The following is a 25,658-nucleotide window of genomic DNA, read 5'->3' on the forward strand; positions in this document are numbered from 1 at the left end:
TGTGTGTGTGTGTGTGTGTGTGTGTATCCCATTTCATTTATCCACTGAAGGATATTTGCATTCGCTCCACCTTTGGGTACTATGAAAAATGCTGTTATGAATGTGGGTCCACAAATATCTGTTTGAGTCCCTGCTTTCACTTCTTTTGGGTATATAACCAGAAGTGGAATTGCTGGATCATACAGTATTTTTATATTTTAATTTTGGGGGGAATAAGCATACTGTTTTCCATAGTGGCTACACCATTTTACATTCCCACCAGTAGTGCCCAAGGTTTCACTTTCTCCACATTGTCACCAACACTTTTCTTTTCTTTTCTTTCCTTTTCTTTTCTTCTTTCTTTCTTTCTTTTTTTTGATAATAGCCATTCTAATAGATGTGAAGTTTTAACCTCCATGTGTTTGGGGGTTTTTCTATTTTTTTCTTGTTGATTTCAAGTTTCATAACATTGTGATCTGAAAATATGCATGATATGATCTCAATCTTTTTGTACCTGTTGAGGGCTGTTTTGTAACCCAGTATGTGATCTACTTTGGAGAATGTTCCATATGCACTCTATAAGAGTGTGTATTATGTTGCTTTAGGATGAAATGTTCTAAATATACCTGTTAAGTCCATCTGGTCCAATGTGTCATTCAGAGCCATTGTTTTCTTATTGATTTTCTGCCTAGATAATCTGTCCATTGTTGTGAGTGGAGTATTAAAGTCTCCTGCAATTATTGTATTATTATCAATGTTTGCTTATGTTTGTGACTAATTGATTTTTATATTTGAGTGCTTCTATGTTGGGGGCATAAATATTTATAATTGTTAGCTCTTCTTGATGGATAGACCCCTTAATTATGATTTAATACCTTTCTTCATCTCTTGTTACAGTCTTTATTTTAAAATCTAGTTTGATACAAATATGGCTACTCTGGCTTTCTTTTGATATCCATTAGCATGATAGATTGTTCTCCATCCCCTCACTTTTTTTTTTTTTAATGTTTATTTATTATTAAGAGACAGAGAGAGGCAGAGCATGAGCATGGGAGGGGCAGAGAGAGGAGGAGACACAGAATCCAAAGCAGGCTCCAGGCTCCGAGCTGTCAGCACAGAGCGCAACACAGGTTCGAACTCATAAACCGCGAGATCATGACCTGAGCCAAAGTTGGATGCTTAACTGACTGAGCCACCCAGCCCTCCCCCCCCTTTCAATCTGCAGGTGTCCTTAGGTCTAAAATGAGTCTCCTATGGGCAGCATAGAGATAGATCTTACTTTTTGTATCCATTCTGATATCTATGTCTTTTGATTGGGACATTTAATCCATTTACATTCAGAGTGATTATTGAAAGATACAAATTTATTGCCATTGTGTTATCTGTAGATTTCATGTTTGTTGTGATGCCTCTGGTCCTTTGTAGTCTTTGCTGTTTCCACTCACAGAGTCCCCCTTAGGATCTCCTGCAGGGCTAGTTTAGTGATCATGAACTCCTTTAGTTTTTGTTTGTCTGGGAAAGCTTTTATCTCTCCTTCTACTCTGAATGACAGCCTTGCTGGATAAAGGATTCTTGGCTGCACACTTTTCCTATTCAGCACATTGAATATTTCCTGCCACTCACTTCTGGCCTGCCAAGTTTCAGTGGGCAGGTCTGCTACTAACCTTATGTGTCTACTCTTGAAGGTTAAGAACCTTTTGTCCCTAGCTGCTTTCAGAATTCTCTCTTTATCTATGTATTTTGCCAGTTTCATTATGATACGTCATGGTGTTGACCTGTTTTTGTTGATTTGGAAGGGAGTTCACTGTACCTCTTGGATTTGGATGCCTGTTTCCTTCCCCAGATTAGGGAAGTTCTCAGCTATAATTTGTTCAAATAAACCTTCTGCCCCTTTCTCTTGCTCTTCTTCTCCTGGGGCTCCTATGATACGGATATTGTTTTGTTTCATGGAATTACTTAGTTCTCTAATTCTCCTCTGATGATCTAGTAATTTCCTTTCCCTCTTTTTTTCAGCTTCATTATTTTCCATGGTTTTATCTTCTGTTTTATCTATTATCTCCTCTGCTTTTTCCATCCTCACTGTCACTGTATCTAGTTTATTTTGGATCTCAGTTACAACATTTTAAAATTCATCCTGACTAGTTCTTAGGTCTTTGATCTCCACAGCAAGAGTTTCTCTGGTGTCTTGTATGCTTTTTTTCAAGCCCGGTTATTAATCTTATGACTGTTCTTCTAATGTATGTTCACATATATTGTTTATATCTGCTTTGGGTAATGTTCTGGCTTTGATTTCTTCTTGACCTTTCTTCTGGGGAGAATTCCTCCATTTTGTCATTGTGGCTGTTTCTGTCTTTTGTGTGTTTTAAGAGCTTATTATGTGTCTTGCACCTTTGAGTACTACTATATTTAAAAGGAGTCATATGCTGCCTGGGGCCTGGCACTCCAGGAAGTGTTTTTGGCATATGTTGCATGTACTCTTTTATTGCATTTGGCTGCTCTGTCCCACTGGTCAGTCCTCTGCAGAGCTCCTCCTAGCTTGTAATGGTGCAGTGTTTGGACCTTTAACTAGGTGTGCTTTGATTTGTTGTTGAAGTAACTCTGGGGAAAAAAAGCGGGGTGGGGGGGGAGCCTAATTCCATAAAAAGAGAAAAATGAAGGGGGAAAAGAAAACCAAATAGAGAATCAAAAAACTATAAGTCTAATTCCAGAGAAAGAGGAAGGAAAATAAGAAGACAAAAGAGAAAATATGATAAAAGAATAGAATAAAAATGCCTAATCAAAAAATATATATATTATATATAAATTATTATATAATAAATAATATAAATATAAATAATTAAAAATGTATAAAATAAGAATTCATATATATTTATAAATATATATAAATATAAAAATATATATTTATAAATATATATATATATATATATATATATATATATATATGTATGTATGTTTGGTTTGACCATAACAAATCAGAAACTATGAGCCTGATTCCAAAAGAAAAAAAGAAGAAGAGGGAGGAAAGAAAAAGAAAAGGAAAGAAAAAGAAAGAGATGTCTGTTGGTGCCTGGGACAGGTGGCTGTGCTGGTCTGGAGGAGAGGCCAGCTGCTTTGGGTCAGCCAGTCTTGCTCCAATAAACAACCAGTTACCAGGCACAGAGGGGCGGGGTTTGGTGTAAGCGTGTCCTGCCTCCACTGGGGGCTGCTGTGCTGCTCTCTGAAGTCCCACCATGTTGGTGTTGGGGGGAAAATGGAAACACCCCATTCTTTCCTCCCCACCCCAGGTGTCTCAACCCACGCTGTTCAGGCAGCCCTCAGAATAGCGAGGGCAGTCAGTTTTCCCTGCTCTACAGTTCTCCTGCTCCTTCTAGGCACTCAGTTGGGATTCAAAACTTTGAGTCTTAAAGGACCCAGCTCTGTGTGGCTCCTCTCCCCTGTTCCAGAGTAGGGCCTCATGGTCCTGCTGATAAAAGGCTTTTTGGCTGGTACCCTCGGGGTCTTTTGTCCTTGGGGAGGCAATAAACCCTCTTCCCAGAGTACTCTGGAAGAGGGGACTATTCTCTCCTAGTGTGCCCTGAGATCGCTACACCGGGCTGTGCACTTCGGCCGGCTCCCTTCTCCCCAGGAGCGTGTGCTAGGGCTCCTGGCTCCGCTCCAGAGAAAGTCAGTCACTTATGAAACCTCCAAATTTCAGCTCCAAAGGCTGTTTGCAAACAAACAAAACCCTCAAAAAACTGGTACTTTTGTATATCTCTTTCCCCTGTCCAGGGTCCAGAGAGGTTTTTCCTTTTGTGCTAACTGGATGCTGCACTTTCACAACCCCTCTTTCTTTCTCTCCCTTTTGTCTCTCCACAGAAAGTGTTCTTTCCCCTCCGTGCCTATGCCATTTTATCTCCCCCAGTTCACATACACACACCTTGATTCTGCCAGGCTCTCTCCCTCCAAGTGTGGAGATGCTTCTGCCACTCTGAGGTGTGAAGTTTTAATAGAATTGATTTTTAAATTCTTCCAGACCTTCTTAAGAAGAATAAATAATAAATGATGCATATGCATCATACACTTAAGTAGTTGAACTGTTGGTACATATTTTCAAAATTAGGAGACAGTCATATAGCTAAAAAGTTAAAACAACTCTAATATTAACTGATGAATGGATAAATAAAATGTAGTATAACATGCAGTGGAATATTATTTGGCAATAAAAAACATGTACTGATACATGCTATAACATAGATAGACTTTGAAAACATTATGCTAAGAAACCAGACACAAAGACTGCATAAATAAAATTCCATATATAAACTGTCCAGAATTGGGGCACCTAACTGGCTCAGTTAGGAGAGCATGAGACTCTTGATCTTGAGGTTGTGAATTTGAGCCCCACATTGGGTGTAGAGATTACTTAAAAATAAATAAACTTTAAAAAATAAAATGTCCAGAATAGGTAAGTGTGTAGGGACAGAAAGTAAATCAGTGGTTGCCAGAGGCTGGGAGTAGGGTGGGGAGGAGTGGAATGGCTGATAATGGATGTAGAGTTTAAGTGCAGAAAGACACATGTAAAAAAATAAGAGATAAACTAAGCGTTTTCACCTCCTGTTTGGAGTGTGTACAGCTAAAGTTTTAATAAATTTTGAAATTATAGGGAAAAGAAGATTTTTAGAATGTGGTTATGGGCAAAACAATTTAGAAAAAAGTGAAATAAACAGTTTTTTTTTGTTTCAGTGGCAGATTTTCTCTGACTTTTTGACTTTTAGGAACACAACATGCATAATCCTAGTTGCTTTTAAAAATGATAATTTTGAATGGATTCAATATATTCAGAAAATAATTATGTACAAAAATTTAAATTGAATTTATTAATCCTAGAAGCATTTAGAAATCTGTATTTAATTTGGTAGTGCTTAAAAATTCATGTTCCCCCCCCCCCCCATCATACCCCTTTAACTTGCATTGTGCAAATGCTTCCATATGCTAGAAGTTACTCACCATTTGGTTGAAGAAGAAAAATTCAGTTGCTAGTTTGAATAAACATTAACTTCATATGAATTTAGTCACATTGTTTGCCTTGCTATAATTCTAAAGCAACTTGGGTTACAGTGTTTAGGTGATGTTGCCACAAACCATCAGGTGAGGGGAAATTCTGTTGTTTTATTTAGGCTTTGAAAATGTGTCCTTGATAGATCATCAACAATAACCTGTAGTGTCGTACTAACAAATAGTACGGTTTTCAATGTCATAGAGTTAGGAAGAGATGCATTTCTGTTACTTGGCAACCCCAAAGCTTTGGATTTGCTTTGTGTTGAACCTTCTAGCAAAGTAGACAGTTACTTATTTTCCAGATTTAACTAGGATAAATGGACAAGACCTATACTTTCCTATTTTCAGAGCTATCTGAATCCCCAGTACGTTTCTACCAACCTTTGGCTTGTGAAGTTAGTAAGAAGCCACCATAATGAAAGAAGATTGATTGATTGATTGATTTTGACATTTGTTGTCAGTTGGTTTCCATACAACACCCAGTGCTCATCCCAACAGGTGCCCTCCTCAATGCCCATCACCCACTTTCCCCTCCCTCCCACCCCCCATCAACCCTCAGTTTATTCTGTTTTTAAGAGTTTCTTAGGGTTTGCCTCCTTCCCTCTCTGTAACTTTTTTTTTCCCCTTCCCCTCCCCCATGGTCTTCTGTTAAGTTTCTCAGGATCCACATTAGAGTGAAAACATATGGTATCTGTCTTTCTCTGTACGACTTGTTCACTTAACATAACACTCTCCAGTTCCATCCACGTTGCTGCCAAAGGCCATATTTCATTCTTTCTCATTGCCAAGTAGTATTCCATTGTGTATATAAACCACAACTTCTATATCCATTCATCAGTTGATGGACATTTAGTCTTTTTCCATAATTTGGCTATTGTTGAAAGTGCTGCTATAAACATTGAGGTACAGGTGCCCCTATGCATCAGCACTCCTGTATCCCTTGGGTAAATTCCTAGCAGTGCTATTGCTGGGTTATAGGGTAGATCTATTTTTAATTTTTTGAGGAACCTCCACGCTGTTTTCCAAAGTGGCTGCACCAGTTTGCATTCCCACCAACAGTGCAAGAGGGTTCCTGTTTCTCCACATCCTCTCCAGCGTCTATAGTGTCCTAATTTGTTCATTGTAGCCGCTCTGACTAAATATTCTCACCTCAAAGAAGATTTAAAAAACCATAAACTCCCCCCCCCATCATATCCCACCAGACATGTGTCTTGATTTTGAATGTTATGTATTGCTTGCTCAAAAGTAGAAGGAAACTTGGTTTAGGGGGAAGGAAAGTTCTATTTGAGAGCTAAGTGCCATAGAGTTCCTATCTCTCGATAGGAACTTGACCCTTACGTGAATTATTTAACTTCACTATTTTCAGCTGTTTTGCTACTTTTTACAAGTGCATTTGTAATGTTGAAGGTCTGATAACTGAACTTTTGAATACTTTGTTCAGAAGATAACATTAATTTAGTTTGTGAGAGATGCCTTTTACTACTTAAGTTGGAGCGTATTCTGGTTTCTTGCTCATGGTTGTACTGTTGGAGACCATGTTTGTGGTTCCCTGGGGGCAGCATCAAAGACTACAACAGCAGCTGTATCAACAGGGATGTGCTTGTACATTATTATGATTTAAAAAGTATGTCGAGGGTTGGGCATTTTGCCCTAGAATACCGACTTTGTTGTCTGGAAAAGTAAGGGATTTGGCAAAGTTACTTCAAAAAGAAACCAAGGATTTTTGCCCTGAAAAATAGAAAAATTCTAGTTCTTCATTTATTTGGTAGAAGAATTCTATCTCATATGATGGTATTTACAGTTCATTTACATATTTAATCATTAAAAATATGGTATTTATTTCTCAAAGATCACATTAAATTTTCTTTGTTTTATGGTTACAAACAACCTTTCACATTCTAACAGGCTCTCTTGTACATTTTGACCAGATGAGAAGAGATAAACCCCATTCTTTATCAACTATAGGCCTGAAGCATTTCTGAACAGTGGACTTGAAATCTTTTTCCCTCACTTTCTTGTCCAACACTTTGGTGACCACATAGCAAAAGGAAAAAAAAATGTTTCTTGCGTGGTTACTAGTTATATTCTTGTTCTTATGAATTTGTAGTAGCTAAAATTTGATCACTACTTTTGTTTTGAATATGATCCCAAGTGATTATATATATTTCGTTTAATTCCATTCCCTTAAGAGGGTAACACTTTAGTAAATTTACCCATTTAAACTAATATTCTTGGAATCCTGTCAGTAGGGGAGATTTACATTATCTTATTAAGAGAATGTGAAATGGTAGTAAATTATTTTCCTCAAAACCATCTTCCCACCCCCCTCACCCCCACCCCCAGTGTGACAAAATCTTGGTTTCCTGATTGTAGTGGGAGACTCTTTCAGCCTGCTTCAAGGATTTTTAGAAATTGTCTGGCTGAGTTATGGATTTTTATTTATATAGATTTCTTATGTATTGTACATTAAAATTATAAACAATGACTAAAACTCAGCTTTTGAGAATTCTGAGAGAATTACTTATTTTAAGTGGTTATTTCATGGCTAAAAAACAATTCATAATGTTTGTGAAAGTTTTTGAAAAATATATTCTTTTTAACCATATACAAACAAAAATAAAATTTATTTCATGTTAATTTCCTCCTTAAACCTAGCAGACTGTACATAACTGCTTGCTGTTGTACTCAATGATGTATTCTTTTTCTTTAAAAGAATATATATATTATATATATATATATTTAATATATAAAATGGTGATGCCATTAGAACTTTTTTTGTTCATCTGACATTTATTGGACACTTACTGTAAGCTAGGCACAGCTCTAGGCATGATACCTGTGTGAGTTATGTACTAAGTATTCCCATACAGCACTGAATTCTTGGCAGAATCTTATGATTTCTCCTCTTTGCCACTATTTAGCATAATATCAGGAGCATAAATTCTGGAACCAGACTGTTAAAATTGGAATCTTGGCTAGAATACTTACTAGATGAGTGTTCATAAACTATATAACCCCTCTTTGCTTCAACTTTTGCATATGTAAACTGGGGCCAGTGATGATTGTGGTTACTTCATAGGGTTGTTGTGAGAATCAAAATAACACCTGGACAGTATTTGGAACACTGCCTGGCACAAAGATAGTGCTCTATAAAGTGTGAGTCAGTACTACTACCATGAATAGTAATATTACTGTGACTTTTAAGTGCTGTCATCCTGCTTGTGCTGTCTTCTCTTTTTAAATTTCTTTAATTTTAGAAAACATAACTGAGCTTGTTAGAACTAAGTGCAAAATAAGAGTAAATTGCATGAAACCCTAGATTCCCTTCCAAGGAAACAAAATGCTGTGTATGCCTTGGCATTACATTTTGGCTGCCGAGAACCTTTTCTTCGTAGACACACACAGCCTTTAATAGGCCATGGTTATAAATTAATCTTCAATAAGAAAAAAATAAGTAGCATTGATCTATTAAGGACTTGTTTTTTAGGGAAAAAGATCTTGCAGAAGCTCTGGAAGCAGGAGGTTGTGATCTTGAAACTTTGAGAAATATAATTCAGGGAAGACCACTACCTGCTAATCTGAGGGCCAAAGTTTGGAAGGTAAAGTAACTGAAAACTAAAGCAAAATGTCATCACTTAAGAATAATATTTGATAATTTTTATGTTCATTTGTCTAAGTTGCAGAAAACTTTATCATCTTCTGACCATGTTGCATCTAGAGAATTTATCAAACAGAGCAACTTAAATGGTGTGTTTCTGTCATGTTTGGTTATTTAACAATATAGGTTTTGAAGGGCAATGCTTTTTCTTTTGTAGTCATTACAAATGATGTTTATGAAGATTGTTTAATGAAATGGGAAAATGCAACCGATGAGTAAAATAGGATTTATAATTGCAGACATGGAATTATCTCAGCTATATTAAAGACAAGGTGGGGAGAGGACATAGGTCTCTCTGTGTGTTGGAATTATAGGACATTTTACTTTGCTTTATTTTCCTCTTCATCTGTTCTGTAGTGCATGTGTCACTTTTTAATTTTAAATTAAGATTTTGTTATGATTACAAAAGAAATACTGTTTGTTAAAACATACAAGCAGCAGATAAGATAAAAACTATCTGCTGTCTATCACCTATGGGTAAAACACATAATAATGTCTTGGTATATATCTTTTTATTTTTTCTTCTCTGCACATATATCTGTAACAGAAATGGAATAATAACTGTACATAGCATTCTGAATGTTTTATTGTAGAAATTTAAAACACATACAAAAGTAGACTTACATAATGAACCCCCATGACCCATCACTTAGTTTTAACTGTTAATATTTGGCCAGTCTTGTGTGATTAGTATCTCTATCCTTTCCTCCCTGTCTCACCCACTGGATTATTTTAAAGCAAATCCTTGGTAGCACACTAAAATACTTTAGTACGAAAGTCTAAAAGATAAAGACTTTTAAAATAAGCATAATACCATTAAACTAAAAAAAATAATAATTCCTTAATGTGTCCTCACATGGCTGAAGGGATAGGGGCTCTCTGGGGTCTCTTTTATGAAGGCACTAATTCCATTATGAGGGCTCCACCCTCATGACCTAATCACCTCCCAAAGGCCTCACCTCTAAATAACATCACATTGGGGATTAGGTTTCAAAATCTGAATTTTGTGGGAGGACACAAACATTCAGTGTATAACATTGATGATGTTTGCTGAAATAAATTTGTGTATGCCATTCACTGGATTGACATGAAGTAGTAAAATTTAATGTAGGGAGATTTAAAATAATTGTGTTCATTATGATATGACTGAAGGGATCAGCATTTGGTGGAGTGTAAATACATTACTTTGTAATCTTTGAAGTATGTATTATTATTTCAAAATTCAGGACTTTCCATTATTACAGTATATTTTCTAAAAATGAGACATGACATACAAAGCTAATTGCTTTTATCTTTTTTCCAGATTGCTCTAAATGTTGCAGGAAAAGGTGATAGTTTGGCATCATGGGATGGTATTTTAGACTTGCCAGAACAGAATGCCATTCACAAAGATTGTGTAGAGTTTATTGGTAAGTTTAATAATTGTTTTCAAACTGAAAAATTTTGAAAATAATATTTTGAGGTAGAAGAGTTACTCTTTAATAGAATCATCTTGTTACAGTTTGGGATATGTTAAATTTGTGAACAGCTAGTAAACAGTCGTAGGACTTCTCTTTGGAAATTCTTATGAAGTAATATCTAGTATTTATAAGAAAGAGAGCCCAATTTTTAGTGTAGGGTTTTTTTTTGTTTTTTTTTTTTTGTTTTTTGTTTTTTTGTTTTTTGGCTTATATGTTCAGTTCTTCTGGTACCTTTATAGTTTTGTTGCAGTTTTAAAATTGTTTTTTTGTGAAAAGGTCTGTATGATCTTTAGTCTTCACGTTAAAGGGGTCTGTGTTCTAAAAGTTTACCTATAAACTTTTGCAGATCATAGGTAATGATCTGTAATAAAAAAACCACAAAACTATTTTAAGTCATGGATGAAAAGGTTTCCTGTCACTCCACAAGGTCTTTTCAAGCTTAAATGAATTTAGTTTGTATTTTTAAATTCATCTATAGTCCTTAGTGTCTTTTTGTTTTTCTTTTTATTACAATTTAAATTTTACTAGATAGGCTTTTGTGTACTAACCACAACAGAAACATTATTGCTAGTGTATTCAAAGGAAAGGGAATTTATTGGTAGAGAATTAATAACCTTCTCTGACAAAGCTATAGTGACAGCTGCCCATCATTGGGTAGATGATAATCTTTTGTTTAGAAAACACCTTTTTGCTTTCCAGGAATATGGGTTAAGCATCTTTCCTACCTCTCTACCTCGGATTGCCCATTTTTATGTTTAACATATATATAGGTCAAGTATTATTGAGTTAAATACTGAATAGCTAGTAAATACTAAATAAAAGGAAACATGCTTTTGCGTAGTTTTCTTTTGCCCTTGTCATGCTCTGAGTACACTAAGGAAGTATTGTGTGTTTGAAAACAAGTGTTACTTGCAATAACTGAGTCTCTAACAGGCCCTTGGTAACTTAATTTTGACACTTATTTTCTAGAACAGCTTTCAGTGCCACAAGAGAAAGCAACAGAATTACTTTTGGATATTGAATCCGTAATCACCTTTTACTGTAAATCACGTAACATTAACTACAGCACATCCCTCAGCTGGATACATCTACTGAAACCATTGGTGCATCTTCAGTTGCCACGCAGCGATTTATACAACTGCTTTTATGCTATCATGAATAAGTACATCCCCAGGTAAAACACGTTTTAGTAATAATAGTTTTTAAATGAATAAAAGTCTGATTTGTTTTGAACTAAAGTTAGATTTACTTTGGTGGTAAAGTAAAAGGTTCAAGTATTTGAATCTTAACTGTTATTTGACTTTATTTCTGTGGTTGTAAACATTTTTTAAAGGGTTCTTTGGTTAAGAATTTATGCTTGTAAAGTTGGTACAAGCTTTTGGTAGTATCCCTATTATAATTTCTTTCCTTATAAAATAAAAATACCATTATAGTGTCTATACGAAAAGTAAAATTTTTGGAGTGCTGCCTTAAGTGAGGTGCTAGCATTACAGCTTGAAATGTAATCCTATATATGCAGGCACTGAACGAGTAATTAGGAGTGTGCTGAGTATTAGGAAGATGAAATATAGAATGCTAAGGGCATATTCAGTGGGGGCAACCTAACTTGTCCTGGAGGTCAGAGATGACTTCCCTGGGCAAGTGACCCTTAGGCTGAGACTAGATAGGTAGATGTTTAGATGGTTGCAGGTGTGGAGGGCCAGAGGAGAGGTAGTGCAGGGGCTGCATCCATGAGGCCAGAAAGAATTCTTGTAGTTCCCTGTGCTACCGATTAGGTAGTCAGGATTTCAGAGTGAAGAGGAACTTTTGACATAATCTGCACAGGGAATTTTGGATGCACACTGGAGTCCTTGAGGGAGCTCTTAAAAATCCTGGTGCGTATTTGTATATCTGACTATCAAATCAAATCTCTGAGAAGGGCACCCAGACATCATTGTTTTTTTAGAGCTTCTCAGTTGACTGCAATGTGCAGCCAAAGTAGAGAACTCTGCTATTCTGGAGCTTGGTAGTTAAATGACTACCATTCTTTACTGCTTTCTGTGATACACACTATACTAAATGCAGGTGCTTTGTGTGTTTTCTTATTTAAACTATGACCGCTAAAGGGTAGGTATCTCTGATATACAAGTACAAAAACTGAGGCAAAGAAAGAGATTAAAGACTTACTCATGATTACACGTCTGGTGTATGTCTGAGTCAAGATTTGAACCTAAGTTTGGATGGCCACCTGTGTTTTAACTAATACAGTTTTCCACCCTGGTTGCTTGTTAGAAACCACTGAATAGCTTTTTCTTTAATAGCTCAAGATACCATTTTCAGATCGTAAAATTTATCCTTTTAGTGTGTGTATAGCTCATTGTTTTTTAGTATAGTCACAGGATTGTGCAGCCATAACCACAAAATTTTTTAGAACATTTTCATCTCCAAGAAGGAATCCTGTACCCATTAGTAGTCAACTCTCCATTTTCCCCCAACACTGTCAGCCCGAAGCAACCACTTTCCTGAGGCAATCTTTCTGTGTCTGTGAATTTACATGCATTGCATGACTATATCACATTTTATTTACTCATTCAACAGTTGGACATTTGGATTATTTTCAACAACAGTTGGACATTTGGATTATATTCATTTTGGTTATGAATAATGCTGCTATGAACATTTGTGTACAAGTTTTTGTGTAGACATGTATTTCATTTCTCTTGGGTATGTACCTAGAAGTGAAATTGCTGAGTTATATTGTGACTCTATGTTTAACCTTTTGAGGAATTGCCAGCCTTTTCCATAAGTATATCATTTTACATTTCCACCAGTAGTGAATGAAGATCCCACTTTTTCCACTATCAACATTAAAAAAAAAATTATTATAGCCAAACTAATGAGTGTGAAGTGATATCTCATTATGGTTTTGCTTTGCATTTCTGTGATAGTGATGTTTAGCATCTTTCATGTGCTTTCTGGCAGTGTGTGTATCTTCTTTGGGGAAATGTCTGTTTAGCCCAAGAACTTTTAAAACATGTGGGTCCTTGAAGTTTCAACTATAAGTGCACTAGGTAGAGCTTAGGCATATTTTTTAAAAACTCCCCAGGGTAGAGAACCTCTTTGCTACCTTGAAGCCACAGTGCTTCATATACATAAAACAGACCCAGAGGTGCCGGGAATCAGGACTGTGGTTGTGGTAGAGCAAGACTGGAATTCATACTTACGAATCATTCAGTTGCACTAGGTTTCTCAACTGCTTGTATTTTACCACTGCTCGGTGTAACAGAGCTAGTGATGGCAAGGGACATGATGCTCCAACTTTTTCTCTAGAGACTATGTTGGTAGTGGTAGTTAGTAATAGTAGGGGAGAGGGCTTTACCCTGAGTTGTATAGTACACTATCTTGTTAGGTTCCTCCAGGTACTGTTTCTATGAGTTCCACATGTAATACAACACTCCAGGCAGGGTCAGCATTAATGCCTCTGGATAGAATACAGCCCCACAAAATCCTGCTAGAAGAATTCCATTATAATGTATCTTCTCATTACAGATCCAGTGTAACATGGGTAGAATCCTGTCAAGTCGAGCACAGTGCCTTGCAGTGGAGAGTAGCTTTGTAGTACAGAGCTATTAAATGAATAGATGCTGTTGCAGTAGCTAACTCCCTGAGATGTCCTGCTAGGGACACATACTAGGCAATGGTTCCTACAATTTTATGTCCCTACTCTAAGGTTTCCGTGTCTTGCCTTAACAGTCAATTGCCTTGCATTTATTAGAGTGGGGAAAGTATTCAGATAAAGGAAGAGGTAATCTTGCCAGTATGAATCCAGTTCTGTCTCTGGGCTTCTGAATTAACAGCCTAGGGCCTTCTCTACAAAATTTCCCTGTTATCTACAATATAAAAAAAAAAAAGTAGATAGAGAGTCATACCAAATCCTGGCATTGATCTCAGATCTTGGTTTTGCAGAAATTGTTTTTCATTGTTCCTACTTAAATAGCATTTGACAGTATTCTTTATCAGTGCTTTTATGTTAAAACTGTGACATTCATTTCATTAGCTTTTTCACATGAAGCCTTTTGCTTCATTTCAATTTCTTTACAATTTGCTTTTTTAGAGACTGTGCTTCTACCAAAATACCGCTTGTTGAAATACTGAATTATATACAGAGAAGAGTCGTATGGCATGATAGTTTAATGCACAGTTTTTGTGTACAGCTCTTAGCTGACTTTTTAAACTATGTGACCTTGGGTGAGTTACTTGCCCACAGCTAAGCTTCAGTTTTCTCATCTGTAAAATGAGGAGAATAATAGTAACTGTTTCATTGGGTTGCTTGTCAAGATAAAATTAGATAACTTTGTAAAGTGCCTGTTACAGTGTCTGGCATGTGATATTTTCTCAGTAAATATTGACTTTTATTGAGATCACCTGTCCTTGAGCTGTTTACATTTTTATTGATTCATTAGACACAAGGGAAGAAGGCAAGAAGTAGTATACTTGTTTAATAAAGTGTTTTGTACCTCTTGGGATTCATTCTGAGCACTAGTACCCAGGCCACTTCAACTAAGGCTCTGATCCAGTATTTTGTTACCTGTGGCCATTTTAGACTTTTACCTCTGCTAAAGGACATTCCTAATTGAGTATGTTAACTATGGAGCTAACCTAAAGCCTTCCTAGGAGTTTCCTTGTATTTGGAGGGGAAGAAGAGAGCTGGACTTTTTTTTTTTTTTTTTTTTTTTAAGACCTCTATAGTTCTCCTTTTGGGATGTAGAACTTGTCAAAATAACCTAAATGGTCTCACTCTTTCCAGTGGTCCCTGTAGTTCTTTCTTTTGAGTGCTGTCTGGGTTGAGCTGGAGAGAATCTCCTTAGAGTTGGCTGTAGACCTGCTGTTTCTACAAACTTTCTGTCAAATCAGGGATATTAGGTGTTAGCAAGAGATTTCTGGCTGATGTATCATGTAGGCTTTCTGTGAATGCTGTGGTGTTCAGGCATTTTGGGGGGTGGGGAGAAGGAGGTGGGTGTTGCAAGAGGACTAGTTACTGATATGATCATTTCTGATCCATTAATGCAAACCTTGCTTCTCTTGTCTTTTAGGGATTGTTCTCTGAAGGGAAGACCATTTCATCTTTTCCGATTACTCATCCAATACCATGAGCCTGAGCTTTGTTCTTTTCTTGATACAAAGAAAATTACTCCAGACTCCTATGCACTCAACTGGGTAATAAAGTGAAAGTAGGAACACTTAATGAAAAATAGCTTTCTATAAAACTATAGTTAGGTTTATTTTCCCCCAAGGAAGAGAAAGAAAAGTACTAAATTATAGACCGTTACTACTTAAACCAAAGGAGTAAAATTATTGGTACTTCCAAAATAGGTTTTTTAGTTCTTCACCATGTTAGTTCAGATTATTTAAAATGAAGTTTAGCCTTTTGTTGTTTTACATGTATCTCATATTGCATAGATAGTACATTCATATGTAATATTTGTGAGATATATGTATGCAATATGTGCTAATATAGGCATGTAATATATGTAAATATGTGGTATGTATCAGTTCACTTTAAAACTTTGTGTGATTAAATTGTTGATGGTGTGTATAAGAATTGATATCCAAACATGAGGAAAATGACTTAAGATTATATTGATCAGTAAGAAATGATCAATATAAAGAAATACGAAGTACATCTCAATGCTGTGTTATTCTATATATTTTGAATGGGAAGTTTTATTATTCTGGGTCAGTGGTTCTCAGACCCTTTGGTGTCAGGACTTTTTATACCCCATGTTTATTGAGGATCTCTAGTTTATACAGATTATGATGGTTAGAAATTAAAACTAAGAAATTTAAATATTCATTTAGAAGTAGTGATAAATCCATTACATGTTAACATTAATAGCCTATTTTTCTAATGCAAAATAACTGTATTTTCCAAAAGAAAATCAGAATAGTTACATTGTTTTATATTTTTGCAAATCTCAATATTCGGCTGATCACAAATAGGTAGATTCTCATACCTGCTTCTTTATTCAGTCTGTGATGGTACCACAATTCATGTAGCCTTTGGAAAAGTATTGTTCACTTGTGAGAGAATGAGTATGAAAAAGGCAATTAAAGTTCACGGTTATTATGAAAATAGTTTGACCTCGTGGACTCCCCTGTAAAAAATACTCTTGGGGATGTCTAGGGCTCCTCAGACTACACTTTGAGAACTGCTCTTCTCAATTAACTTGAAGATCTTTCTAAAACAGTGATTGAGTCCTGGAAGAATATATATTCAGAAATTTTTTTTTTTTTAATTTTTTTTTTTTTTTTAATTTATTTTTGGGACAGAGAGAGACAGAGCATGAACGGGGGAGGGGCAGAGAGAGAGGGAGACACAGAATCGGAAACAGGCTCCAGGCTCCGAGCCATCAGCCCAGAGCCCGACGCGGGGCTCGAACTCACGGACCGCGAGATCGTGACCTGGCTGAAGTCGGACGCTTAACCGACTGCGCCACCCAGGCGCCCCTATATTCAGAAATTAAACATACTCTTTGATCATGTCTTAACCTAGCTTTCTTCAGAAAGGATTCCTTTCTTCCACTTATTAACTGTGTGATTTAAAACACTTAGCCTCTGAGCTTCAATTTCTTTATCTGTAAAATGGGAATAATAATAATACCTACCTCAGAGGGGATGAGATGAGTAAACAATCAGGAAAAAATACTTAAGAGAATCCTAACTGGTTTCAACTGTCATATTAAATCTCAGACTGCAGCAGCCTACTCTTTAGTGTTAGCCACAGTCTTATCACTTTGAGTTGAAATCATAAAACACCTATAAAATTGTAGTTTCACTGAGATTCATATATTGCCATTCATACTTATTTGTATTCAAGTAAAAAACTAAGCATTCTGATGCCTTATAGAGGTCTCTGCTGTCACATCATGCCTCAGAAATGCTCTTTCTGTTGCCACAACTCTGAATTAGTCCTCAGTTCTGGTAGTAGATTTTACCAAGTACTAAAACAACTGGTTTCTCTTCAGTCAATGCCGCAACTAGTTCTTTCTATTAGTATCATGTCTATGGAATGGAGTCTTTTTTTTTTTTTTTTTTTTAATCATGAGATGAAACCATTAAAGCTAATTCTTAAACCTTGAGGGACCTACAACTGTGAGCAATGCAATGATAGCTGTAGTTTGGCTATGTGACTTTAATGATGGCCATATATTGCATGTATGCATATATTGCAGTTCTATTTGTATTTACATCTTTGGGATTTGTAATAGTAACCTTTTTTTCTTTCAAAGTTTACTTATTTTTGAGAGAGAGAATGGGGAAGGGGCCGGTGGAGGGGGGTGGACAGAGGATCTGAAGCAGGCTCTGTGCTGACAGCAGAGACCCCGATGGGGGACTTGAACTCACAAACTGCAAGACCATAACCTGAACCAAAGTTGGACACTTAACCGACTGACTGAGCCACCTAAGTGCCCCTGGTATTTGTAATAGTAATCTTATTTGTAATAGTAATTTTTAAAACAACAAAAAAACATTAGTAACATTTTATACTTAAAAGCTTTGTGGTGAAGTGTAATGGCAGTTAGCTTGGGCTGTGGAATCTCAGGTCATTTTTCTAGTGTAAATACTGCCACTCACTATCTCTTTGAGCTTGGGAAGGTTGTTTAACACCAGTTTATTTCCTCACATGTAAAATGGGGAGAAAAATGTCAACGTTGAAGGACTGTTGTGAGACTATTTTAAATAAGAGATAATAAAGGATATGTGACAGTAGTTTAGTACTGGCACAAAATATGCACCAATGTATATGTTCCCATTAGCCATTAAAAATGTTTTCAATTTAAACCCTTAAATGGAATTGTTTCTGTAGCTAATGAAAATTGAATAAACATATCACTGAGTTTATGCAGTTTAAAACACAGGCTCTAGAGAAACTTATTAAACAGCTCTTTTATTTAAGAGAGAAGACCACAGAGCTCCTGAAACACAGGGATATAAATGTCTCATGTATTTCAGATGATGGACATGTAAGCTTTGGCAGCAAGTCACCTTGCTTGTCATTGAAAGTTGACTCTGTGTTCTTAACTAACCATGTTTGATCCTTACAGTTACCTTGTAGGTGAAGAACCATAATAATTATGCTGGGTACCCTTATAGTGGTAGTTATGCCAGTTATTATGTTATGGCATATATGTATTAGTGACTTTAGATACTCTAGGTTAATTATCTCTCCACAACAATGGTAGAAGAAAGGTAGCAGTATTCTCCCCACCCCCCGCTTTTTAAGTAGAAATGGGAGTTTTAGAGGTTAAGTAATATGCCCTAAGTCACACAGCTAGTAAGTGGTGTCATTATGCCTTGAATCTACATATTCTGCCTTTGCATTACATACATTAAAATTAAGCTACACATTAAGTATCAGGTGCAGATAATTGGATATAATGTTACACATTTGTTTTCATACTTTTAAAAGAACAGGTCATTTCCAGTGGTTTATGTCTCATTTCATTTCCTGATTACAGCTCGGAAGCCTTTTTGCATGTTACTGTTCCATTGAAGTCACTCAGGCAATATGGGATGGATATCTACAACAAGCAGATCCATTTTTTATTTATTTCTTAATGTTAATAATCCTTGTTAATGCAAAGTAAGTATCAAGTTGCTTAGATTTTTTTTGCCTTTCTAGTCTCAGGATGTTCTGTTAATATTTAACTCAAATTCATTTGTTTCTCTTTTACAGAGAAGTTATTTTAGCACAGGAGTCTGATAGCAAAGAAGAAGTTATCCGTAAGTAACTTACTGTAGAGAAAATATTTCACGTCACTTAATTTTCTAAAACTCAGTTTTCTCATCTGTATATTTCAGAGATTAGTCTACAGAACTCTGAGGTTTCATTCAACTCATATACACTCTGTAGGTACAGACCTTAAGGCCTATTTTCCCTTGATTTTGCCGTCCTCATTCATTTCTTCCATGTTTTTTTCAGTCTTTCAGTTCCTTTTCATATACTGTTTCTTACGTTTCATTGTTCATACCAGATGCCCTCCTCTTTCTCCCCTCTTCCTTCTTAATTTACCTTTGAATACTCAGATTTCATAATTACTTTCATTGTGGAAATTTGGTACTTTTTTTGGGTTTTCGCCATTCTAGCCCCCACACAGATTTAGTTATTACTTCCTCTTTGTACTGCCACTTTGTATTATTTGTATTATAATGTTTATCTCACAACATTATAGTGGTTAATTTTCACATTTCTCACACAAGACAGAATTCCTTAAGTCAGGAATTATTTCTTAGTCACTTTTTGTTTCCAGGGGCCCTGGCACTTAACATGTGTTTGTTAAATAAATCACAGTGCTGCAATCAAGGCTAATGAATATGATTTGATTGCCTGAAACGATCTTTCACTAACAGCAGAATTGCATTAATAGTCTCAGCTCCTTTGGGAAACTCCACTGCTCCTCAAGCAGTTTTAAAGGCTTCACTATTGACATTCCATTTATGTAGTTTTTATTATGTTGAAGATATTCTAGCTTTGCTACATAAATAATGTTCATGATTATATTTTCCACAATTTTTAAAAATGTTCTCATATCTGTAATTGTTTTTCAGAGTTCTTAGAAAATACTCCATTCAGTTTGAATCTAGAAGATATAGAAGACCTTTTCTCTCTGGCTCAGTATTATTGCAGTAAAACACCAGCTTCATTTAGGAAGGTATAAGACAAATTACCAGCTTCAGTATTTCACATTTTGTACATTGTTTTATTGTTCATGTTGTGTCCACTTCAGTTAAAATACTCTAGATTGTCATTCTTTTTTTTTTTTTTTTTTTAATACTTATTTTGAGAGAGAGAGAGAGCATGCATGAGCAGGGAAGGGCAGAGAGAGAGAGGGAGAGAGAGAATCCCAAGCTGGCTCTGTTCTGTCAGTGTGGAGCCCTAGGTGGGGCTTGATCTCATGAACCTTGAAATCATGACCTGAGCCGAAATCAAGAGTTGGGCACTTAACTGACTAGGCCACCTAGGTGCCCCTCTTTTCTGTCATCTATGTTGCAGTTTTATGTGATTTTTCACTATAAATACTTGCCCCAGTGGAGGGACAGATTGAAAAGAGAGCATACACATATGCTAAGAACCATTTCACCTCACTCTGATTATTAATTATTTCTGATCATGACAAAATGGAGAGATTTCTTACGCTAGTGCTTTCTTGACTTTAAATATTACAGAAATCTGATGGAGGATGTATAATTATGTCTCCTTTATCTGGAGTTCAGCTTTGCACAGTTTTAATGATGCAGAGTTGTGACCAAAAGGTCCTTTAGTCACATAGAGACTTAGAACCTTTCTCAGGCCAGACAAATGCTTTCAAATGAAAGGACACCAGATTAGAAACACGAGTGGTGTGAGTCCTAGAAAGTAATACTCCAAGAAGCAAAAGCTAATAGTGGAGGAGGCACAGAATTACCATTTATAAAATAAGCAGATTTGTCTATGACCTCAGGTGCCCATGAGAGCAGTATTGTCTTTTATTTATTTGTTTTTAGGCATTCTATAATAATAATTGCTAGTTGGTGGTCATGTCGCTGAAATAGCAAGATGAGGTTAAATTATGTTCAGTATAATATGTGTCAAAAGGCAGAAAAGAAAAATCTTTTAAGAACATTTCCCCTGAAACTAATTAATTAAAAAAGAGATTTGTTTCTAGGGACTAATTTCAGCTATTTTAATAATTGCCTTATGTAGACCACCTCAGCTGCTAACAAAGTGGGACAACTCAGATGATGGCGTAGTGGTTTAGGATGCTGGATGAAAAAGAAGTTTTACTCTTTTCAGTCTTGTAAGAGGAACAGCTTTTATTCTTCAGACCTAGTAAATAATCTGCACTAGCAGTTGCTAATTAAACCAGGCTGTAGATCAGTATATTGCATAACTTATGCCTTATTTTTGTTTTTATTATGTTAAAATATGAAAAGTTGTGAGTAACCATTTAAAAATTTAATATTTTTAGATAGTTTATAGGTGATATTAAATAGTTTAATAGTATATAGGTGATATTATAGGAAACAACTATGTAGAATGTTTTAGTTTTTCATCGCCTTTTATTTTGTATGAACTCTGACAAGGACTTTTTCTGTATAGCCTTTTTGTAGCCATTAGCCTATTATAAGATTTGAGATGATACAATATTAAATTTTAAAAATCACATGACTCAAGGGTGTTATATAATTATTTTCTTTTCATCATGGTTTATTAAGAATATTTTTTGAAAGAAAGATTGATTTTGTTTTTTCTTCATAATGTTTTAAAAATTTCTCTACAAACAGGATAATCACCATCTATTTGGTAGTAGTTTGTTGGGAATTAAGGATGACGATGCAGACCTGAGTCAGGCTCTTTGTCTGGCCATCTCGGTGTCAGAGATCCTTCAAGCAAATCAGCTTCAAGGGGTAAATAAAGAAAACCCACAGTTTGTTGGGAGGAATGTCCCTTTTAAATGCAAAAACCAACATTTCCTCCCTGTTTGTTGTGAGTGATTAATGTGCTTAATCTTCTGTCCACATGTTCATTTTTTAAATTTTTTATTTGAGAGAGAGAGAGAGAGGGAGGGTGTGTGCATTACTTGGTACTAGGGGCAGAAGGAAGAGAGATTCAAGCAGGCTCCACGCTCAGCATGGAGCCCAACATGGGGCTCAATCCATGACCCTGGGATCATGACTTGAGCTGGAATCGAGTCAGACACTCAACTGACTGAGCCATCCAGGTGCTCCCACATCCTTATTATTTTTTTTTTTTTTAATTATTTTTTTTTTTTCAACGTTTGTTTATTTTTGGGACAGAGAGAGACAGAGCATGAACGGGGGAGGGACAGAGAGAGAGGGAGACACAGAATCGGAAACAGGCTCCAGGCTCTGAGCCATCAGCCCAGAGCCTGACGTGGGGCTCGAACTCATGGACCGCGAGATCGTGACCTGGCTGAAGTCGGACGCTTAACCGACTGCGCCACCCAGGCGCCCCCCACATCCTTATTTTAAAACTGCCAGCTTGTATGTGATTTTAATTGTCAATAATGAATTATTCTTGACAACTGTTTTCGTAAATTGCCAAATCTTTTGCTTTTAGCAAAGCAACAGAATATTGTATAAAGTACTTAAAAGGGTGAATTTAGCATTTATTAAATTCTGGGTGATTATACAGCTAATTGAATTACATGGTCTAATGCCATAAAGCATCTGACAAAGAATTGAGGATATACCATAATTCTCTGTCTCCTATCTTCATAAAAATCTAGAGCCAGTTTTTTTCAATATGTTTATTACTAGTAGTGCAACAGTTAACCATGAGTATGTGTATTTGGAAGGTGGGGTGTATTTCAAAGATGGAGGAAAGAAGAACAGCCATGGAAAGACAGGTGTTTTACAATAGATCTTTTGAAAACAAACATTTCACATGTTTTTCTTATTAGAACTAGTATTAAAGACAAATGAAAACCTGTAATCCAGTTTAAAGATCCTCATGTGAACTTCCTCAGTTCAAACTGGCCTTCCAGAACCTCCTCTCACCCCCAAAAGATGTTCTTGTATGAATTTAATTGTTGGCAACTTTGTAAACTTATTTGCAGAAATAGGAATTATATCCATATCTGTGTTTATAACTATATAGTTTTAAAATATACGTTTAACATACACATTAAAATTTTAAATTCCAGTATAGTTTTATAGCTCAAAATGACATTCTCCTGCTACATATTTTAAGACTTTCTAGTCAGGAACGGTATATACAAAGTGTTCAAAACAAATATAGTTATTTAAAGATCTTGAGGTTATTTTCCTGTATCTCTGCTAATTGGGTCCTCCTAATTCTGTGAGATCCATTTTTTTAATAAACCTATTCCCTCTTCTTTGCTTAATTGTAATACTATATTGTGTCAAATGTAACCCTCATGGCAAATTGCAGTATGTCTGTCACATGTTGTTTTCTCTTAGGAAGGAGTCCGGTTCTTTGTGGTGGATTGCCGTCCTGCAGAACAGTATAATGCTGGGCATTTGTCAACTGCTTTCCACTTAGATTCAGATCTGGTTAGTATAAATGCTAGTTAAAATTTTTTAGTAAAGTAAGAGAATAAATAGGTTTTTCTTCTTTAGCTCAGAAATAAATATACATGTACTAGATTGGGGACATTTTCTTTCTGCTTAAGGAGGGAGTCTCTGCCCTTATAACAAAAGTGTTCTCAGGTTTCCTTTTCACCCAGGACACTCTTTTGGTATGATGAGGGTAGATGCAAACACTGTTAGGTATGGCTTACTATTGCTTACCATTGTTATGTCAGTAAATTCTAAAGTTCTTACTGTGAATTGTCTGATGTAGCACTTAGCATAGTGCCTTGCATCTAGTAAGTACTCTATAAATATAAGCTCTTTCTATAACTGGGTAATTATTCTAGAAATTTTTACTATAAGCCTTTTTTTCCATCATGAGTACTTAAGCATAAACTAATACTTAATAAGGATAGTATGTGGCATACAGGTGCTCACTTGTTAAAATTTTTATACAAGGGTCACTTTACTTACAGGAGAAGATGAAGTAAATAATTAAATATTGTCAGGAATACTTAGAGCAGTTGGTAGAAGTAGGACTGACATCATTTAACCCATTCTGGTTATAAGAGCCTCAGAGATTAGGGAAGAAAGAAAGAGGAGTAAGCCCTTTTGCTAACTATGCAGTCTGCCTTTCATCCAGCTCATCTGAAAAAGGTGATGCTAAGGCCTGAAAAGGCATGGAGGGGAATTTAGGTGGTTTTGAGAGGAAACTTAGGGAAAATAGAGGTAGAACAACTCAAAGAGTTTTGGGTGCTTTAAGGAAGGTAATCCAAGCTTGTTTGCATCCTGAAAGTGAACCTGAGCCTTTCTCATCCTTGGTTTGCCTAGGAGGGCCTAGTTTTTCTTTTATGCTTATTTAATAATTTGCTCAAGTGATTCAGGAAAACTTGATTTTTTTCTTCAGAAAACTCAAAGAATGTCTCCAGAGCTATTATCAGCTTGTTTAAGCTTCCAGACCTTTAGTATATATTTATATATTTCTTGCTTCCTTTTTCTTTTTACTTGATTTTTCAGTTAACCGTTCACTTATTTTTTCACCAAACTGTTTCTTAGAGATCTGTCCATTCAGTACATTCTTTTTTTAATATCCCCACTTTATTTATTTATTTATTTATTTATTTATTTTTAAGTAAGCTCCAACGTGGGGCTTGAACTCATGACCCCAAGATCAAGAGTTGCATGCTCTACTGACTGAACCAGCCAATTGCTCCTAAGTGCATTCTTTTTAATGACTGTATAGTGGACCATGGTACGGGTATACCATAATTTATTGCCCAATTGATGTACATTTGGGTTATTTTCAGTTTTCTTGTAATGAACAATGCTGCAGTTAGATCCTTATACATGTTTTGTGAACTTGTACAAATACTTCTATACAATAGACTACTAAAAGTAGAAATGCTTTATCACCCTTTAAAGAGACTGAACCAGCTTACACTTTATAACTAAGTGAGAATGTTTCAACATTGCATTATAGCACATTTTATTTTACAGTAATGATGGGTGAAAAACCATCATTGAGGTTAGTAATTACAAGGTGGTAATTACTAGTAATGTTGAGCGTCTTTTTGCAAATACACTGTTTACTTTTTTTTGTTTTGTTTTTTGTTTCTACAAATTGCTTTTCTGTGGTTTGTCGGTTTTTCTCTCGGATTTTCACTGTATTTTTTTTATTTACTTATTTTTGAGAGAGAGAGAGTGGGAGGAGCAGAGAGAGGGGGACAGAGGATCCAAAGTAGGCTCTGCACTGACAGCAGAGAGCCCAATGTGGGGCTGAAACCCGTGAACTATGAGATCATGACCCAAACCGAAGTCAGACACCTAACTGACAAGTCGCTCAGGAGCAGCGTCACTGTGCTTTTTATGTAGCCCTGTTGTAACATTGTAACAAAATTTTGAAGTTATTGGCATATCTGTTTCCTTGAAGGAAAGAAATTAACTTTTTTTGTCCTTTTAACTCTTGTACCTGGAGTAGTGCTAATAAATAAATTGGCTTCTACTATTTCTGACTGCCTTCTAAGAAGTATATCGTTTGCCATATAACTGGAAACTAAAAAATATACGTTGTTTCAATGTATTGTTTTTAGCTATGGACCCTTTCACTCAGTGTTAAACTTTTCTTGTCATGATACCTAATGACACCATAGCTTGTTTAAGAAACAAACCAGATTTTTTCTTAGCATATTTTCTTTGCATGTTTCATCTTTCTCTGAATCTTCAACTTTTGTTCTAATGTATTATAGGTACATTTATATGCATTTATTTTCTCTTATCCCAGGGATTTTATTTACAAGAGCCTTTTTCCCTTTGTTTTTTTTTTTTTTTCTTAATTTTATTTTTTATTTTTTAAAATTTACATCCAAATTAGTTAGCATATAGTGAAGCAATGATTTCAGGAGTAGATTCCTTAATGCCCCTTACCCATTTAGCCCATCCCGCCTCCCACA

The 25,658-nt window shown here is 35.9% G+C and overlaps 1 protein-coding gene across 2 annotated transcripts in view; it reads left to right on the forward strand.

The window, feature by feature from the left end:
* Positions 1 to 25,658, forward strand: part of TBC1D23 (TBC1 domain family member 23) — a 59,200-nt gene that overhangs the window by 13,430 nt on the left and 20,112 nt on the right. For both annotated transcript variants that reach the window (XM_049629343.1, XM_049629344.1), the window contains exons 2-10: positions 8,504 to 8,615; positions 9,978 to 10,083; positions 11,104 to 11,308; positions 15,207 to 15,330; positions 18,633 to 18,757; positions 18,851 to 18,897; positions 19,723 to 19,826; positions 21,439 to 21,561; positions 23,098 to 23,190. In XM_049629343.1, coding sequence (XP_049485300.1) covers positions 8,504 to 8,615; positions 9,978 to 10,083; positions 11,104 to 11,308; positions 15,207 to 15,330; positions 18,633 to 18,757; positions 18,851 to 18,897; positions 19,723 to 19,826; positions 21,439 to 21,561; positions 23,098 to 23,190 — 1,039 coding nt within the window. The remainder of the gene's footprint in view (positions 1 to 8,503; positions 8,616 to 9,977; positions 10,084 to 11,103; positions 11,309 to 15,206; positions 15,331 to 18,632; positions 18,758 to 18,850; positions 18,898 to 19,722; positions 19,827 to 21,438; positions 21,562 to 23,097; positions 23,191 to 25,658) is intronic.

Source organism: Panthera uncia, chromosome C2 (genome assembly GCF_023721935.1).
Source record: "Panthera uncia isolate 11264 chromosome C2, Puncia_PCG_1.0, whole genome shotgun sequence".
NCBI classification, from domain to species: domain Eukaryota; kingdom Metazoa; phylum Chordata; class Mammalia; order Carnivora; family Felidae; genus Panthera; species Panthera uncia.